Source organism: Notothenia rossii, assembly GCF_949606895.1.
Source record: "Notothenia rossii genome assembly, chromosome: 2".
In the NCBI taxonomy this organism is placed as follows: Eukaryota; Metazoa; Chordata; class Actinopteri; order Perciformes; family Nototheniidae; genus Notothenia; species Notothenia rossii.
The window spans coordinates 51,932,669-51,952,183 of NC_136904.1; the positions used below are offsets into that span (position 1 = coordinate 51,932,669).

General features: G+C 42.2%; 2 protein-coding genes across 4 annotated transcripts in view; one reads left to right on the forward strand and one right to left on the reverse strand.

Annotated features, from left to right (window-relative positions):
- Positions 1–1,911: 1,911 nt before the first annotated feature.
- arnt2 (aryl-hydrocarbon receptor nuclear translocator 2) overlaps positions 1,912–19,515 on the reverse strand; it is a 143,452-nt gene continuing 125,848 nt past the window's right edge. For both annotated transcript variants that reach the window (XM_079664798.1, XM_079664797.1), the window contains exons 18-19: positions 5,578–5,723; positions 1,912–4,760 (exon numbers count right to left, since the gene is read on the reverse strand). In XM_079664798.1, the coding sequence (XP_079520924.1) occupies positions 4,662–4,760; positions 5,578–5,723 (245 nt within the window). In that variant the 3' untranslated portion in view covers positions 1,912–4,661. The remainder of the gene's footprint in view (positions 4,761–5,577; positions 5,724–19,515) is intronic.
- LOC307029137 (uncharacterized protein) lies at positions 5,740–18,876 on the forward strand. Of its 2 annotated transcripts, XM_079664800.1 has the most exons (5): positions 5,740–15,852; positions 17,397–17,445; positions 17,541–17,696; positions 17,782–17,874; positions 18,256–18,876. In XM_079664800.1, exon 1 carries the CDS (start codon positions 9,698–9,700, stop codon positions 11,261–11,263), a length of 1,566 nt encoding a protein of 521 aa, XP_079520926.1. In that variant the 5' UTR covers positions 5,740–9,697; the 3' UTR covers positions 11,264–15,852; positions 17,397–17,445; positions 17,541–17,696; positions 17,782–17,874; positions 18,256–18,876. The 2 variants fall into 2 exon arrangements, with proteins under 2 accessions (XP_079520926.1, XP_079520925.1); XM_079664799.1 differs by having other exon boundaries at positions 17,782–18,876.

Here is a 19,515-nt window from a genome sequence, read left to right on the forward strand (position 1 = left end):
TTCCAAAGGTTTATTGAAATATGATATACACAACTAGTAATGCAATGATGACAAACTTGGGTCACAGGTTCCTCAACAAGACATCTATCAATATGTGTGTACCTCCACCATTAAACTGTCATATTCTGCACATTTCTTATTCTATCTGTATATGTATTTTCCAACGAGAATAATGTCGGCCATGTTTTTTTTTTCTGCAGAGAGAAATTTGAAGATCACGTGAGATAGACGCCAGCCATTGGAATGAATGGTGAAAAAAAACGTAGATATCTTACAATTTCAGAGGTGTTTTTGTAGAAATACTACGTCCCAAGTTGTGGCAGTGCATGACATTAAGGATTTTGGGAGATGGCCCTGTGGGCCATTTAAGCTAATTTACAGAAGGCCCTGAGCCCAATAGAGATTGCCCTGAAAAATGTGCGCGGACGAAATGACGCACGAAGGGTTTGGGGGGCCTCCTCCTAGAACATTTAGATTTTTGCAGGTCTTAGATGCTGTCTGGTGCATTCTATAAACTGAATTATAAGATGAACCACCACAATATTACAATTTCAATTGTATTCTTCATTTCACTTGTTTGTGTTTGCTCGCTTGCATGCCCTGCATAGCTATAATAAATACTTAAGTTGTTGGTCAAGACACTTTCCATCTGATGAAGGCAAATGTCTTCCCAGATGTAAAAAAGTAGCAAACATTACATGCATTTATAACTGCCAAAACAAACATTATTTACGCTATTATGGCCCCTGTTAAAAATGTTTGTAATGTTATCTACTGTAAATTGGTCGAAAGAATGCCTCCTCATCCAGAAGCTGACCGAGCAGACCCGAGCAGCCGAGTGCTTCCGCGAAGCAGACACAATGGTGACGTCAGAGTTCCCGTTAGCAAGCAAATCTAAATCTCTTCGGTCAAAATGTCCGGTCAAAATAATTTCCCTTTAGCGCAATACCGCTTCAGTTGCGCCACTTATGTGACAGACAAGAAGAGTATGTGACAGACAAGAGTAGTCAATTCTAATGGGTAACACTTAATGTGGAGAAAGAGATGTGCTGTATGGGTTGATTGTGCGTTGATCTGTTGCTAATGCCTCGGGGTTCCGGTGGGCATGTAAACAAATGCATAATGCTGCGCTATACTTTGTGGCCTCACCCAGTTGCATAGCGACACTTATTGTTTAGGTCACGGTGTCTTTTAATAAGCAGGTAGTCATATCATTAGCTAAAACTAGCTGGATCTGATCGATATGGACATAAACGCGAGTGAAGTCTAATCTGACGGGAGAGAGATCAGCTGCTGCTGACGAGTCGACACGCAGCTCTGCATGATCACATGCAGCGGTGAGCGGAACAAAACACACACTTCAGGTTAGAATATCACACGTAGCTATTTTAATTACCTCTCAAACGACCTAAACTAGTTAAAGATATGTTTAGTTTTACTGTCGGGTCACTCATTACTGGATCCGCGAGCTGCATGATACTGGTATAATAGATTGCCCGATCGGGCAACCAGCAGGTGAGGCTTTATGGCCCGAGCTAAATACTAGATGGCCCCGGGCCATCGGACAGTCCTTAATGTCGAGCCCTGTGTGGACTAACGTAGTTATTACACGTTTTTTTTGTAAGACTGGGTTGGAATACACCAAGTATTATGGGTAAAATTAACTTTGAAATGAAGGGCTCACTGTAAATGCCTTACTACTAGGCATTCATCTTGAACAATAATTGTACTGTTTCATTTGGTCAAATTGGAGCTAAATGTAGCAGCTTTTCATAATGTTAGTTTAATCAGTAACAAACCATCAAAATTATTGGTACATGTCTTGTCAGTGAGAATGAAGCACAACAAAAACAGATCTGAATGTGAAGCATGACTAAGTTATTGAAGAATAAACTTTGAATAGAAGCCATGTAACCAATATGAATTTAATGTCACAAGCACAATTTGTTACACAAAAATATTGGGTCACATTTACACAGGTCTAGAACTCAATGTACAATTAACAGACTAACTAAATACCGATAGTTAAATATGTACTCACATTGCACACAATCATTAAAACCTACACAAAAAACATGTACTGTGTGAAAGTAACACGAGTCGACATAAAAATCACATATTTACAAAACACATCAATCTGAGATCTTTAGCAAAACGGCTCTGATGTCTGTTCATGTTCTCCATCCGTCACTCAGAGACATTATACAATCCGTACTGTAAAAGCTCCCCGCTAGAAAGTATTATTAAGTCTCTTAATAGTTGAAAAGATTATAAAGTAATAAAGTCAAGTAGCCAGCTGAAGGACAAACTCACGGTGAGACGCTGCGCTTCGCTCCCACGGTATGGCGGTTCTTCCCTTTAAAGCAGGCTGGTGAGATTAGCAGTTAGCTTCATGAAGTGCACTTTAAGCCTTAGCTTAGCAACGGCCTGCAATGAATTTTTATTATTATTTTTCAATGTAGATTTTCATTTATACACAGAATCTTCTATACTGGCGTTGGGTTCTCTAGAGTTCTGGACATCACTACATACAGTTTACACAGTAAGGTGGGTGGAGAGTGAGGACAGCAGCAGGTGGAGACCCCCCCCCCCTGCTGCTGTTTGGCAGCAATGCTGTGAAGAGGCTGCAGGCAGGTGGAGGCCAACGTCTTAAACATCACATACATATGTGTGTGTGTGTGTGTGTGGCAACATGTAGTGCAGGCAGTGGCGTAACCATCGCCTTGGTTGTGCTTGACTGTGCCCGGTGGTGGTCCAACAGTTCCCCCAAGGGCCCCTACCGATAGGGGACTCTATGGCGCGATTGAGACCCCCGACGCCAAGATCAAAAGCTATATTATAGCAACCGGTCTATGTAGGCCTACCGGCCCATTCCCCAGAGACAAACATCAAGGAAACGGGTGTAAACCTCTTCTTAGTTCGCTGTGCCGTTGTCAGGCTGTGGTGGTCTGAGGCCAGGGCAGGCTGTTGTTGATAGCCTATACATGTGGCGCTTCTGAGTGGTTGTGTATGTCCGTGCGTGCGCTTATGTTTGGGGCGATGGGGGCCCCAGAACAATATTTGCACCGGGGCCAATCACAACCTTGTTACGCCACTGAGTGCAGGGATTGGCAATACATCAGAACTGACTGTACAAACACTGCAGGCATCAGCAGAGGAGGTGGGGGGGCCCTGTTGGTCTGCGGGAGGCTGCACTTAGTTTTCAGCAGGCTGATACTGCTGACTGTTTCTGTCGTTGGTTTTAAACAGTACTGTATGTGCACACGATAGTTATTTATGACTGAATTCCAACATGATTTTGGCTCTGATGACATCGCTCAGTAACACTGTCACATTATGCATGTGATTTGACATGGGAGCTATGACTGATGACCTCAGCAGGTCAGATGTGTGACTCAGTGTGTTTTGTGTGTGTATTAACATGCTAGCTTAGCACTGTAACACAATCCTGCTTAGAAGTAAAGAGAGTGCCGACACAAACACTTTACTAACTGTGATGATACACATATTCCGCTCTTTAAGCATGGCGTAGAGCTGCAGTACTTCACTTGAACTCTTCTTTTAAAGAAGACATATTCTGCTCTTTTCTGGTTCATATCAGCATGTAGTGTCTCTACTGGGACATGTCTCCATGCTTTAAAAGCTCTTTATTTTTCTCATACTTCCAGTGCTGCAGCACCTGTTTTCACCCTCCGTCTGAGGGATTTGAGCCTTTGCAGACCATTAACATGCACACAAACCTTTAGAACACACTGCAGGAAGGGAAGCAGAACAGCAGAATGAGCCTCTTTAAAAACAGTTCTCAATTTGCAGAGTACGCCAATGTTGTTTCCTAACACACAGTTGAGCAAGATTTGTGCAACTTCTCTTGAGTTCTAAATTCCTCCACAGATAAGCAGTGATTGATGCTTTTATTTAGCCTTTTTGAAATGGAATGTAAAGTTGCTGTGCAAGTGTCAGCTCTACATGAACACCATCAGTTCATCTGTAGTGACATGCTGAGGGACTCTGAGTTTCATGGTGACCGCACTGGTGTTAATGCTTGGCACCACTCTGTCAGTGACAGCACAGCTCACAGCATAAGGGAGGAATGACTTATAAATTAGTTTTTTCAAATGTTTGACTTATTATTGAATCCTGAAAACATGATATACTCCGAACAGATGTGGACAGCAGTGGAAACTCGTCCACATCAGTGGGTGCAGACTATTTGTGGGAACACTAGTACATTTTGGTTCTCGGTGCAGATGCTTGCAGACATGAACCGCTGACTGATAGGATTTCATGATCATCTTTTTGGAATTTTTGCTTTGTCAAATCTGAAACATAGGAAGCAAAATAGTAATAAACTAGTCTCTGACGAGTACAGCTATATTTAATGTTCCGACCTCTGGACTGCAGGAGCTCCTCAGCATGTGTTCAGCAGCCTCACAAACAGGGAGTGATGCAGGATGACGGATGTGCAACCCACCAGCCTGCAGAGATGAGGTATGTGTATGGTCATAGATACAGACTGCAGGCTTGATAAGTGAAGTGTGTTTGAAAAGAGACGCAGACATTCACTGTGCTGCACATCAGCTGTGTGGATCCAGCAATAAAGAAACATGAGACAACGAAGAGACATCAGTCCAGTTCTGAGGGTGGGGATGGGAAAGGGGGTGTTACTCAGAGAAGGGGGGAAACATGCCGAGGTCAGCGAAGTCCTCTATGTTGTAGTTGGCTGTTCCCTGGGTGGGGTCTCCAGCCATGGGTAACATGTCCTGCAGAGACACAGAGACATCACACAGCTGAGTAGAGGCAAACATTAAAGGGACATGATCAGGTTCACTTACACAACGTGCTGTGCTTTTATAACTTATTTATGCAAATGAAATATAAAGCAAATAACTGAAGTAATATCAGGCAGTGGTGGACAGTAACCAAGTAGATTTACATAAGTGTTGTACTTTGTTGACACATTTTTGGTGATCAAATATTTATTTTGGTGATCAAATGTTTTCTTTTGCGACACATTTGTACTTCATGCAACCACTCCTCTACGTTTCAGAGGTGAATATAGTTATTTTTACGCCACTGCATTTATTTAAACACTCAGTTACTTTGTTCCCATAATAACATATATATGCTGATGTGGTTTAATGCAGTTGTGTACAACTTAAACGCTATGTAGAAAAACAGGATAATATTAGAACCATAATAATAAAATACTGTGAAAAGACCAATTCTGCATACCAAGTACTTTCACTGTTGATACTTGAAGTACATTTAGCTGAAAACACTTGACATTATACTACTACTTTATATTATTCTGAAACGGGTCGCAGAATGAGTACTTTTTGTACTTTAAGTATATTTTGATGCTATTACTTCTGTACTTTTACTTGAGTAGAATTTTGAAATAGGAACTTGTAGTGGAATATATTAAGACCATAGTACTTGTACTTAAGTAAAGGATCTGAGTACTTCTTCCAACACTGATATCAGGCACATAAATATTGGTACCAGAGGGCATTTCAACTGCAGCCTGCCGCAGTGCAAGTGAGTGAGTGTGTGTGTGTGTGTGAATGCGTGTGTTACCTGGAACACCTCTGTCTGGCTGGGGTTGGGGTGTGTGTGCTGCTCCCCCGCCTGCTGGCTGTGGTGCTGGTTCTGCCACTGGGACCACACCTCGCTGGGACGGCCCTGGAACTGAGCTCCACTCTGACTGCCCTCCCCCGACACATCTGCACACACCAGAGGGACTGTTACACATCCAGAGAAACCACAGCAGGTGGAGGTCCGATCTCACCCTGCTGTGTGCACTCTGCGCTCGGCTACAGATAATTTGTCAGACAGGAAACTGTCACACCAGGAGAATCAGAGCAGCAGGGAGATCTGACTTCAAGCTGATTGTGTCATGTCATTTTCAAAGATTGTATTCCCCCAGTTAGAAATGTATCCACATCATCTGAAAAATGCAAAAGTTTTAACAGGAGAGCATAGACCTCTGCCAAGGCTCATGGTGCATTCACTGCCCATCAGATTCTTCCATGTCCCGGAAGTCATTCCTCAATCTCCAGTATACAGTGCCTTGCAAAAGGATTCACCCCCTTGCTATTTTCCCTGGTGTATTGCATAATAAGCTGTCATCTAAATGGATTTGTAATATTTGTTGAAGTTCACAACATATCGACCACTTTGTAGATGCAACCTTTTTTTCCTTTTGTGGAACAACACACAACTGATTGGGGCTATGAGATAATGTGACGCGTGCACACAGGGGGACTTTATACAACTAACTTTGTCTCAGGAGGTTATTGTATGGGCTTCACAGCAAAGGATTATCTTCGGTGACTATGTTGAAAATTATCTTTTTAATCTATCTATCTACACACACTGTTCACGCCCAGAGGTTTCTAACATGTTTTGATGTTCAGTCTGGGACTGCTTTGTATGCTGCGAGGATCTCAGCACAGAGGGGGTCAGAGGCTGTTCACACTGTTGACCCCCCTGAGACACAGGAGTAGTTTGTGACATTAGGATGTATAAATACAATTTATTGATTGACTGACTGAGATTTGGATCCGCTCCAAAATGTAACAGGTTCTTTTTTACGGCCCATGCTTCACACCTCCGGATCAGAAAAAGTGAGGCTCATTACTCAAAGGTAATGAGGTATTATAAAAAAAAAACACTGGGAATGTAAGGAAAGGCCTGTCCACTAAAAGCATGTGTCATCTAAAGCAGGGGTTCCCAACCTTTATTGTGCCAAGGATTGGCAGATACATAAAAAAAAAAAGTCAATTTTAACAGATTTTTAATATTTACTCACCAGCAGGTACCAACAGAGACTAATTGTCTGTAACAGTCTGAACAAATACTAGAACAATATGCATCCAAAACATATGAAAAACACACACACACACACACACACACACACACACACACACACACACACACACACACACACACACACACACACACACACACACACACACACACACACACACACACACACACACACACACACACACACACACACACACACACACACACACACTCTCTCTACGAGGCTGTTTGAGTTTAGCGAGTACATTAAAGGGAAGCAGATTGATAAGCTGTCTGCCCCCCCCCCCCCCCCTGCAGAGGAACATTCTGCCGTTTCACAATAATAAAGCTCATCTCATCAGCACGCAGTCAGAGAGGCAGAGGCGCTGAAGCAGAAGGAACAGACACAGAGAGGAATGTCATTTACAAACAGGAGGCTGAACACATCGAGTGGAAAGCTACAAGATAAGGCAGAAACACATTTTTGTTCATAAGTGAAGAACACATGGAACCAGGGGCGCCGCCGGGGATTTTGGGCCCCATGAAAAGATATCACATTGGGCCACACCACCAGGCCCAGGCCACGCCAACCAAGGACGATGCTGTAACCACACCTCCAGAACCCAACCGACTAATTTATGCTTTAAATAACTACCTGTACAGGCTTGCATCTATCTTGTAGTCCAATACTAACTACACAATATGTACTGACACTGAGCGGTGAACATATAACACTGTGCAGACGTGCAACATTCTACTGCAGTAGAATTCACTATTTTATATAACACTAACATTCCTGAAAATAGACCTCAATAGTCATCTTTTATGGTGTACATGCCTTTTTAATAACATTTTTGAATGGAACATTCAAAAATCTAAATAAATATAACTTAAATATACATGACCTCTTAAATTAAAACAAAGTGAACATTAACACCAATATTATCATTTATAAAATGCTATAACAAAAAAAATAACATAAGCAGTAGATTTTTTTATTAAATATACATGATACTACAAAATAAGCGGGTATTAAAGTTTAAAAGGACAACAAAACCGAAATGGAAGGGAAAAGGCCTGATGGTGGTGCTAAATCAGAGCCTATTACCTGTTCTCAGTCCTTTTCTCATCATGCATCTTCTGTGTAGTTATCCAATATCGTTACCATAGCCTTGCCCTTTAACAGTTATTACGATCCCTGGCTCAGCCTTACTCACCAAGAGCCCAGCGCCTAGCCTTCTTACAGGCTAAGTCACTGATCAAGTCCTTGAAGTCCAGCTTTCTAGCCAACTGGCTTTCAATGGACAGCATGGCAAGACTGCAAAGCCTTATGGGGGGACAGGGCTGCGGGGCCTAAAGATGGATCTGTTGGTCCTGGCACCAGGGGAGGGAAAACTGATTTAGTATGAATAGCTGCTAAAAATGTACCTGCATTTATTAAATGTTAGCTAAAAGAGTGAAATGAAAATCCTCTGAATTTTCTGTGAAGATATTAACAGTACTTAAAGGTGGGGTTGGTAATTTTGGAGAAACCAGCTTGAGTGCGCTAGAATTTGAAAATACACAACCGGAAAAAATCTGCCACTTCCTTACAGAGCCCCTCCTCCAACACACACGAATGCGCACATGACCAATGAGGGTACGAGATAAGTTTGTGCACAGATGGAAGGCTGACAGGCAGGTAGGCCATCCAGTTATTTTAGCCGGGCCGGCTAAAATGATTGGTCGTGCTTTTTACAGTACTACGGCTTCAACAGATGACATTTTTTAATGGATTTTTTGTCAAAGCACTTCAGATATTCATTGCTATCGGGATGTTAAGAGCATTCCATGCAATATAACAAAAAGTGTATCTCGAGCCGGTTTCTCAAACTTACCAACTTTAATGTCAGCAAAACATTACAATTATTATTTACAATGGACTACGCTTAGATAACAGACTAATTTCCACCACTCATGGACCACACCCACATTTTCTTTTGAAAAACTGGGTGACATGCTGTCGCCCTTTAGTCCCTCTCTTTTGTCTTTCTCTCCTTTCTTTTCTTTCTTGAAAGCCTGACTTTGTTAGTCGTTGAGACATCGTACACACGTAAGTACTAGCATCCCTCCTCACATGCTCTCACTAGTCTATCTGCTAGAAAGGGCCGGTGCTGCACAGCGTTTGGAGGCAGGACCAAACCATTACATGTGTGATGGAAATTATTGTACTAAAGCTTAATACAGTGTAAACCTAATGAAATGTAAACTGCTGTATTCTGAAAATGTCATGTCAACGGTTTGAATGATTAGGTCAAATCCCTGGAGTGACCTTTGAATGTGTGTGAGTGATCAACAGATGTTTTGCAAAGGGGTTTTATGACACTACAGGAAGGAAGGTAGGATAAGGTGTTATCTGTATCTGTTTTGCTCTGTGTAGGGTGTGAGTTTTGCATACAGTGCCAGGGGGTCTCAGCTGACCTAATCAAATGTTGTTTGTAATGTAACTAAGCTTTGATGTCCTCCAATAAAGAGAGTCTGTTTAACTCAGAACGGTACGTGCTCTTTTGGAGGAGACGTCATACTTGCAAGTATAAAAGATCCTTATTGCTTTTAATACAAATATTGTGTTGCTGTACGTTTGTTACCTTACAGATTATTCTCTCTAGACCACAGCTGATTTTAAAGCTGCTACAACATATGGGGGCTCGTTCGGAATTGTCTACTTGAGTAATCTACTGGAGGCGTCCTCTCCGGGTAAACTGTGCACAGCCAGAGACCAGATCCTGGAGGCAAAACCTCTCCCTGTGCGATAGTAACTGATCGCAGGGGAGAGCAGAAGCCGCCTGCAGAGAGGTGATCACAGACTTGCTCGGTACGACATTTTTCCAAGGGAATAATATATATTCAAATGGACCTGGACTTTCCCTCTGGTTCTCAAGTACAGAGCCCCGACCATCCTTATCTGGATGACGCACAAGGCCTCCGCAGAACTCTTCATTCTCCTCCGCTATATGATGGACAAAAAGCTGAATCAACAACAAGGCTGTGTGCAGAACACCATGCTGACAGAGATCTACTCTGCAACAGTCCCTCAGGAAAAGGGTGTGAAGCCCCTCTGGAACCACGTGTTTTAACCCCTGGAGGGCCACTTTCAGGCTGGGAAACAATACGGGACAGGAAAGACAGTTCAATTTTGATGCCCATTGTTGAAATTCTTGATCCTAGAGGGGATGTAAATGATGCAGGAATCACGTATGTTTTCCATCCCTGGTCTTCAAGAGAGAGAGAAGTTATAAACAACCTGCATAACCCAGTTGAGGTTTGGGAAGGACATTTGAAACCTGTCCTCACCTATGACCGCCCTGCTGGAAAAGTAATGAACAATTCTACTGAAGACCTCTGCTCAGAGCTGGCCCAAATACCTGGAGTGGATTCCACCACCCTCAACCACAAAAAACTGATAATAACACACTTCCTTCCACCTCCTCTCCGCTCCTCCCCCCCATCTCACATTCCTCCCCGCACTGTCAACCTGGACAACCTCTTACCTCTTCAGCCTGTGACCACACCACGCCCCTCCCACTCAACTAATATTGCCCTCCTTAACATCCGATCACTCAACAAGAAAGCCCTCATCCTCCATGAACTAATCTTGGAAAAATCCCTTGATTTCCTTCTGCTCACCGAAACCTGGCAACAGCCCGATGACTTCTCCTCCTTCAACCAAACATCCCCCCCTGGCTTTAAATACATCACTAAACCCCGCCCCTCCCGCCGTGGTGGCGGCTTTGCTGTAATCCACAATCAGAACATCCAGATCACAGAACTAATCCTCCCCTCAGTATCATCCTTTGAATTCATTGCCTTCAAAGCCCCTCCCTCACTGACAGTCATCCTCATCTACCGGCCTCCTAAACCTCATCCCTCCTTCCTCTCCGATTTCACTGAATTCCTCACACTTGCCTCATGCCTCTCTCAACGTCTGTTACTACTTGGTGACCTCAACATTCACATTGACTCACCCACCTGCAAGCTGGCATCCGAATTCACAACCCTACTGGACAATTTCTCTATCAGTCAACATGTCATCTTCCCCACCCATGACAAAGGACACATTCTTGATCTCGTCTGCTCTACCAACTTCCCAATGATTGACCTCCACCCTTGCCCATTTCCCCTCTCCAACCACAAACTCATACAATTCACCATTGCCTCCCCCACCCGAAACCCCTGCCCACCCAGAAACATCACCTTCCGTAATCTACACTCCATTGACCATAACCATCTCTCCGAACTGCTATCGTCTAATCTCCCCCTGGACGCAACCCTCAGCTCACCTGATGATCTGCTCAACCACCTCAACTCCACCCTACTCACCTCCCTCAACACTTTAGTCCCCCTCAAAAATAAAACTGTTACTTTCAAGACCTCCTCACCCTGGTTCACACCCGCACTGCGTAAAATGAAGCAGTGAGGCCGCCAACTTGAACGTCTTTCAAAGAAATCATCCCTCACAGTCCATTACATAAGCTACAAACTCCATCTCAATGCATACAGAGATGCTCTTATTGCCGCTAAATCTGCCTACCTCTCCAACATCTTCACTGACCCCTCCCGTAACCCCAGGACCCTCTTCTCCACAGTTAACAAGCTCTTCAAACCCTTTGCTGATAACCTCCCTACTTCTACTTCCGCTACTTGCAGCTCATTCCTCCAGTTTTTCGCAGACAAAATTCACGCTATTAACCACTCTTTCTCAGCTCCATCTGATATACAAGCATCTCCCCCAACCTCCACCGCTACCATTTCTCCCCCCATCTCCCTTGACCTCCTGACTCCTCCTCACCAGCGCCACCTCTCCCAGTTCAACCTGGTTACCCCACTTGAAATACTCCACCTGATCGGTTCCTCAAATCCCACAACCTGCTCCCTTGACCCTCTACCCACTCCTCTCCTGAAGTCCTGCCTCCTTGTCCTCTGCCCCTATCTTGCTAACCTTTTCAACTCCTCGCTGTCCCTTGGAACCGTCCCCTCTGCCTTCAAAACTGCTGCTGTTACTCCAATCCTCAAAAAAAAAATCTGGTCTGGATCCCTCCTCCCTCACTAATTACCGCCCCATCTCCAACCTACCATTCCTCTCAAAAACTCTTGAACGCATTGTAGCCAAACAAATTCACTGCCATCTCCAAACCAACCAGCTTTATGAACCCCTTCAGTCTGGATTTCGACCTCACCACAGTACAGAAACTGCACTCTTCAAAGTCCTCAATGACCTCCTCACCTCTGCTGACACTGGTTCCCTCAATATTCTCATCCTCCTCGACCTGAGTGCAGCCTTCGATACCGTGAGCCACAACATCCTGCTCACCCGACTCAGGGACATTGGTATTGAAGGTATTGCACTCAGATGGCTCCTACCTCACTGAATGATCCCACTTCATCTCCCTCCCCAACCACTCCTCTGCCACAGCTTCAATCACCCAAGTCGTTCCTCAAGGATCAGTACTTGGCCCCCTCCTCTTCATCATTTACATCCTGCCCCTCGGTCAGATACTCCGCCACTTCAACCTGGACTTCCACTGCTATGCTGATGACACTCAGATCTACCTCAGTCTAAATCCCTCCAAAACCCACCCCTTACCCACATCGATTCCTGTCTGACAGCTATTAAAACTTGGATGGAACATAACCTCCTCAAACTGAACAGCAACAAAACAGAACTCCTCCTAATTGGCTCCAAATCCACCCTCAGCAAGGTCACTAACATAACACTCACCATCGATGGCACCATTGTTTCCCCCTCCAATCAGGCACACAACCTTGGCGTAATCTTTGACCCCACCCTCTCCCTCGAACCTCACATCCGCCAAACAGTCAGAACCTAATTTTTCCACCTCCGCAATATTGCAAAGATCCTACCCTCTCTCACCCGCCCCGCAGCCGAACGACTAATCCATGCCTTCATTTCCTCCCGCCTTGACTACTGCAACTCACTTCTTTACGGCATCAGCACTACATCCCTCAACAGACTCCAACGGGTTCAAAATGCAGCTGCACGTCTCCTCACGCATACCAAATCATGGCATCACATCACCCCAGTCCTCAAAGACCTCCACTGGCTTCCTGTCTCCCATCGCATCAACTACAAAATTCTGGTCCTCACCTACAAAGCACTCCACCATCTGGCCCCCCCTTATCTCACAAACCTTCTCACTCCTTATCAACCCCCACGGTCCCTCAGATGCACCGCAGCCGGACTCCTATCCATTCCCACATCCACACTCTGCAGCTTTGGGGACAGAGCCTTCTCAGTGGCAGCTCCTAGGCTCTGGAATTCCCTCCTCCAAGATCTCCGTGACTCTGAGTCCCTCACAGTCTTTCAGTCCCGCCTCAAAACACATCTTTTCAACTCTTTCTACCCATAAGCCCCCCCTCCCTCTCAATCAACTTCCTCTTGACAGCCTTTTTATTTATTTTTTTATTTTACTGTACTTACTTGTTTGCCTGTCCTTGTTTGTCTACCCTCCCTCATATTGTAAAGCGTCTTTGAGTTGTGAAAAGCGCTATACAAATAAAATGCAACAAAAAAAGGGTTTGATTCTATTAATTTTGTCTTTTTTATTGCACTTTGGCAGCAGATTCCTTTGTAGCTTCAGATCTGAGTTGTCTTATTAGTAAGCCTAATTTATACTTTTGTAGCAACACTATTTGTATATAATGGCAAAGAAAGGGTCAGAGTCTTTTCTTTTTTCCTGTGTCATATGTGGCAGCACTGTTCAATGTTTCTTGAAAACATTACCCACTATAGTATGTGACGTGTAAATAAACTCCAACTCTGTATCAACAACACTGTTGTGTAACTTCAGTTAAATAATTGTATGTGTGTAGATTAGAAAGAGGTAAGATAAAGGATCTGCAGTATTTTATGAAGTATTAATCATACAAAGGTCAGTTTTATACAAGTAGAAGTGTGTATTTACCTGGTAGTAGGCTGTCAGTAATGACTACACCTCTCCATTTGGACTGGTAGATCTCGGCAGACTGGCAACTTTAAAAGTAGCTCTCGGTTCAATAAAGGTTGGGCACCCCCCATAAATGATGATTTATTTTGCTTTTACAAACACTGAAGCAATTGGGCAGCAGTTGGATATTTAGTGTAGGTCATACTTAGGCCAGCCGAGGAGAATGGGGAAATTGTAATTTTCTCCAATTGCACCACTTTGAACTAACTTGTGAATGCAATGCACAGTATTTTTAAAACATTTTATTCAATAACAGCAACCAAATTAACATTTAATGTTAATGTGTATGAAGTGATTTGTAAACAGGAATAGTAATTTGACTAATGTTTCCTAATGTAAACCGGAATCAAATTTAAACCGGAATCCATAGGCAGAACCGAAATAGGAACCAGAATGGTTAAAATCCAAATGATAAACAACTCTAACAAAATGTAAGTAGCTCAGTCTGTAGGCACTTGGGAACTGAAGGGTTGCCGGTTCAAGTCCAGATTGGACCAAAATTACCAGGTGGCCTCCTAGGGCTGTTTTCATGAAACTTGGTGGAGGTGTGTAGCATGGGCCAAAGAAGAATATACATTTATATTTTGGAGCGGATCCGAATCACAGTCATTAATTAATCAATCAATCACATTTTATCTATACAGCCCAATATCCCCTGGGCAATGCTGAGGTGTCCTTGAGCAAGGCACCAAACCCCCAACTGCTCCCAGGCGCCAGAACACTGACACATAGGTCCTGTTTGTACGTGTGTGTCATTCTGGCTTATGTCTGTAATTGTAAATAACACCAGAGAGAAGAACTACAATATAAAGTAATAAAAACAAAAGAGAAAGGCAGGAGATCAGCCTAAAGAGTCACTAAATGAGGCAGCAATGAGAGACAGAACCATCCTAATGTGTGTGTCCATTAAAAGAACATCAGGTGGCTGCATGCTGAGAGGATCACACAGCAGGAGCTGAAGGGCAATCACTGAGCAGACCCTCCACATGTTCATCTCCAGGAGCATGAAGCCCCCCCGCCCCGCTCTGAGTCACATATCTTGACGAGGGCTACAGCTTTCATATTCAACCACAATTTCATAAATTGTTTTCATTAGGTGTCTTTTTGGCTTACATATGTAGCACTTCATTTCAGACTCCAGCTTACAGCTTCCTGCCTACGGCCTGCCTAAAACCAGTATAGAGGAATGTTAAGCCCTCCCACTATTTTCCAAGAGGGCGTTGCCAGATTTTCAATTTCAGGTTTTAACCAGGAGATGGCGCTTCATTCACAAATACAGAAATGATGTTGCCTTTTGTAGTTGACAGAAAATGCTTTGAAGAGCATTTGAAAATATAGTCTTTATATATTAAATAATCATAATAATAATGTAAATGTTTACATTACATTAAACCATGCATTTTGTAATGTCAGCATTTCATTTAGAAGAAAGTAGTGATATTTTATATTTATACTCTATTCCAACAGATTAAACAATTTTCCCACTGTAGGCCGATGCATGAAATTCTTACATTTTTGCCAGTTATATTATGGAGCCGCTGTAAAAAAGGATTTGATCATTAAGTTATTGAAACTTTTGTCTTTAAGTTACTTTCACTTAACATATCAATTTATGCAATTTCTACTTAATTTCATAAGTTGTTATTATTTCAACTCAGCTCTGTAAGCCAGTTCAATGACCTCTACATTCTATGAAGTCAATTTGACTGTACAGTGAGTTGTGATGTGTAATAATGCTCTGAAACTTTCCATGGCCTCTTAACATGGCAGGAGTGTTGACATATTCCTGCCCGGTGAAAATAGTCCCGGTCTCATAGTTGTTTTCATTAATTGAATTCATTTAACAGGGACATGAGTTTTTTTTATTTTTTTACGATATACAGCAAGTGAACCACAGAGTTTGATTCGCCATTATCAAAAGAAGAACTTCCACCGGACAGATTGATGACTACGAAAAGCTAAGCGGCGGATGAATACGTTTTTGTGAAGCGATATGACAGTGATTTCGGCTGATGAACCACTGACGGACAGGCAAAGTCAGGTGAGTGGTTGCATATTTAATGGTTTCAGGCAAAACGAAAAGTAGCTAAATGGAGTTAAATCCACACCTAACTGGTGTTTGAATGTTTATAAAAGAGATTTTATTTCAGGGCAGTGTTATGAAAATGTCGGTTAACCAAGCTAACTTTACAGGATTATGATTATCTAAACTTTTTTATTTCAAGTATTCTTACTCTTATGTATGACGCTTATGCATTTTTAAAAGGTTTAAATGGTAACTGCCTATATTTGTAGCTTAATTTAGAGAGGTTTTGTTTGTTCGTTCCAGTAATTAGCCGTGTCCCGGCTCTGTTCGGCTAAATATTTAAGCTAAATTAACGTGTTTTGGTGAGGTTGTGTGTGTTCCTGCCAGTAATTAGCCGTGTCCCGGCTCTCTGTTCGGCTAAGAATTGTAGCTTGTTAGCCCCCGCCATGGCTTTGAAATGGATGTCATTTGTGGATAAGTATAGGGGACTTGAAGATTGTTTTTTGTTAAGGCCGAGCAAATGTTAAAGTGATTCTATCCTTGCAACGTTTTTCTGGTCCAGCTCACGCTAAACCTGCCCAGATACAGAGGGGGTGCCTCGCACCATTGAACGAGTAAAATGCTAACTGTGTTCAGAAAAAGCATTTATATTGTGTACAAATGCTATGTTCCACTCTTGAAATGGAGACAAATTTGTATTTCTGCTTTTTAGAAAATATTTTATAGAAAAGAAAGGAATATATTTATTTTATTTTATTGAACTATGGTGCCCATAAACTACATGTCCCACAATGCATTTCGTTCTGTGACTTGCACACTGAAGTGTCTTAATATCAGCCGTTTCTAGCAGTCGGTGCTCAAGGCACTTAAAAATGTTGATCTTTGATTGATGAGATTATTGTTATTTAATCTAATAAATTAATGGGATGTATGTAATTATAACACAGGGAAAGGTTACTGTTTACCCACAATAATAAATAAGATGTGCAATGGTTGTAATTGTTAGATATTTATATTATAATAAAATAAATAATATTTATACATGAACAATACTTTTTCCTAAACTTCTGCTTTCAGAGGTAGTCAAGTTATTACTAAAAAAACAATAATCCACTGAATAGTCTATGGAAAATAACTGCAAGCAAATAATCAGCAATTACAACCATTGTACAATTTCTTTTAAGTTTGGTTAAAAAAAAAAAATAGTTTTTTCATTGATATATTTGGCATGCACGTAGACACAAAAATGCTCTATGTGGATGCACACTAACCTTTCCCTGTTATTATTACATGCATCCCATGAATTTATTAGATTTAATATGCCTCATCAATCAAAGATGAACATTTCAAGTTGTTTATTTATTTAAATGAAGTACTGTTTGAGTCTTTATCATATGAATTCAGGGATAATATTGTAATTGTGAAAGCCAAGGCTTGTAGTTTATGGGCAACGTGACTGTTGTAATTGTGTGCATCTTATTCTTTGTCATGTTCTCATTTCTTATTACTTTATTAAGGCCTGCTTCATAATGTACCTAAATGTGTGTTCTCTATTACAGACAGATTTTCAAAGATTTCCGTTTTGCTGCAACTGGATGAAGTGGACTTGTAAGTTGTGCAGGTTTTCCAGTTACAATGAGAAGGCAACATGCACAGTTGCAGACTGTTGGTAGAATATTTTCTATATGTCTGTGTCTCCTCAGATTCAGGCAGAGTTCCAGAGAATTGTCACTACGGACCTGCTTTCATCGTTTCTGGATGGACTTGATGGCCTGGCATTGCTGGAGGTCTACAATGGTGCATCCAGGACTGGAAAGAAGCCGGCACTAAAAGGCCTTTTGGACTGCCTTGAGAAAGATGTAAGTGGAGATGCTGATGACCATAATTTAGCCACCATTTGTTTGCTACAAATGTTTATATCCCACTGCATTTGTTGTCCTGCAGGACACAAATGAGAGGAGGAGGACTGCTGCTCTCTTGGGACTATCACACTACATGTCTGGCAAAAATCAGGAAAATGTCATCAGGATGTGTGATGTAAGATCATAACTGTCTTGAATTACTTTATGTAATTGTACATTTTAACATAAATCAACCCAAATCACCCTGTGCCCAAAGTTTCCTTCAAAAGCAATGTTTACAATTACCTTAATTTAACTAAAATAATTGCAATAAAGAATGATACATTTAATATAAACAAAAACAGCAAGAAAACATAACTATTAAATAATATAAATAAATATAAAGCTCAAACTGTGAAAAGAGAGGCAGTTGAAATGATGTTCCATCACATTGCACTTTTACACTGTGAACTGTAGATTTTAGCTTCTATGTTTATAGCAGAAGCCTCTTAATTAGCTTTGTAGAGAAAAAGTACTTGTAGTACACTGAGCTCACTTTTATTTCTCCTTTTTTAAGGCTCATGGAGACACTCTCGAGGAAGCCATGAAAGTGATGCAAGTTGGTCTACTCATGGGCTACGAAGGTGAATGGGATGCCTTTCCTCAGCAGATCTTCAATGTGGCAGTTGTGGTCGAGGAGACAATTGTGCTCCACAACCTGAAAGATGTGGCTTTGCGATGCTTCTTGGACTAATATATTGCTTCAGTCTTCAGTATACTCTGGAAATGAAATATTCATTTCAGTTTATCCAGAGGGTTGTTATGAAGATACAGCCAGACCAAGCCTCTGCCAAAATACATGGACTAAAAAACAAACTAGGTAGGAGGTAGATCATCAAAGAGTGTAGAAAGTGAGCTCAATTTGATGTTGTTCATTTGTATGTTCCAGTATTTTGTGTCTCTACAGCAGACCTGGGCACTGTACGGCCCCCGGGCCACATACGGCCCTTTGGTTGACTCTGACCGGCCCGTGTAAGGTTAATTGGAAATGACAAAATAAACATATTTTCTAATTTTACCTCATGCATGGACTAAAGCTGCAATGCTTTTATTTTGAAGTTGTTTTTTATTCACGTACATAATGACGCAATACGTCAAATCAAGACGTGCGCGTTATTGGATAATTGTCACAAGACGACTTTAGCGCTCAAAAATGTCAGCTGATGCTAAAAAAAGAAAGGTAGATGCCGAATGTAGGGTTTTCAACAAAAATTGGACTGCTAAGTATTTATTTACTGAAGTCGGAGGTAAAGCCGTGTGTTTAGTTTGCGGGGAGCAGATCGCCGTGTTCAAGGACTACAATTTGAGTCGGCATTACGAGACGAAACACGCGGAGAAATACAAAAACTTGACTGATGCTGAAAGGGCGCGCACATCGAACGCTTTGCTAGCTAAGCTGCAAAAGCAGCAAGGCTTTTTTACCAAGCTTCACACATCCAAGGATGCAGCAACCAAGACCAGCTTCGTGATATCCCACAAAATAGCTAAACACAGTAAGCCATTCTCAGAGGGGGAGTTTGTCAAAGAGTGCTTAGTGGACTCTGCAGCACTAATATGCCCTGAAAAAAAAGAAGCCTTTGAGCAAGTCCCGCTGTCCAGGCGAACCGTGACGAGAAGGATCGAGGACATTGCGGGGAATCTGGAGCTTCAGCTGCAACATGAAGTGGCAAGTTTTGACTTTATCTCCTTGGCTTTGAACGAGAGCTGTGATGTCCGCGACACAGCGTAGTTACTCGTATTTGTCCGTGGGATAACGCCGGACTTCAAGATTACGGAG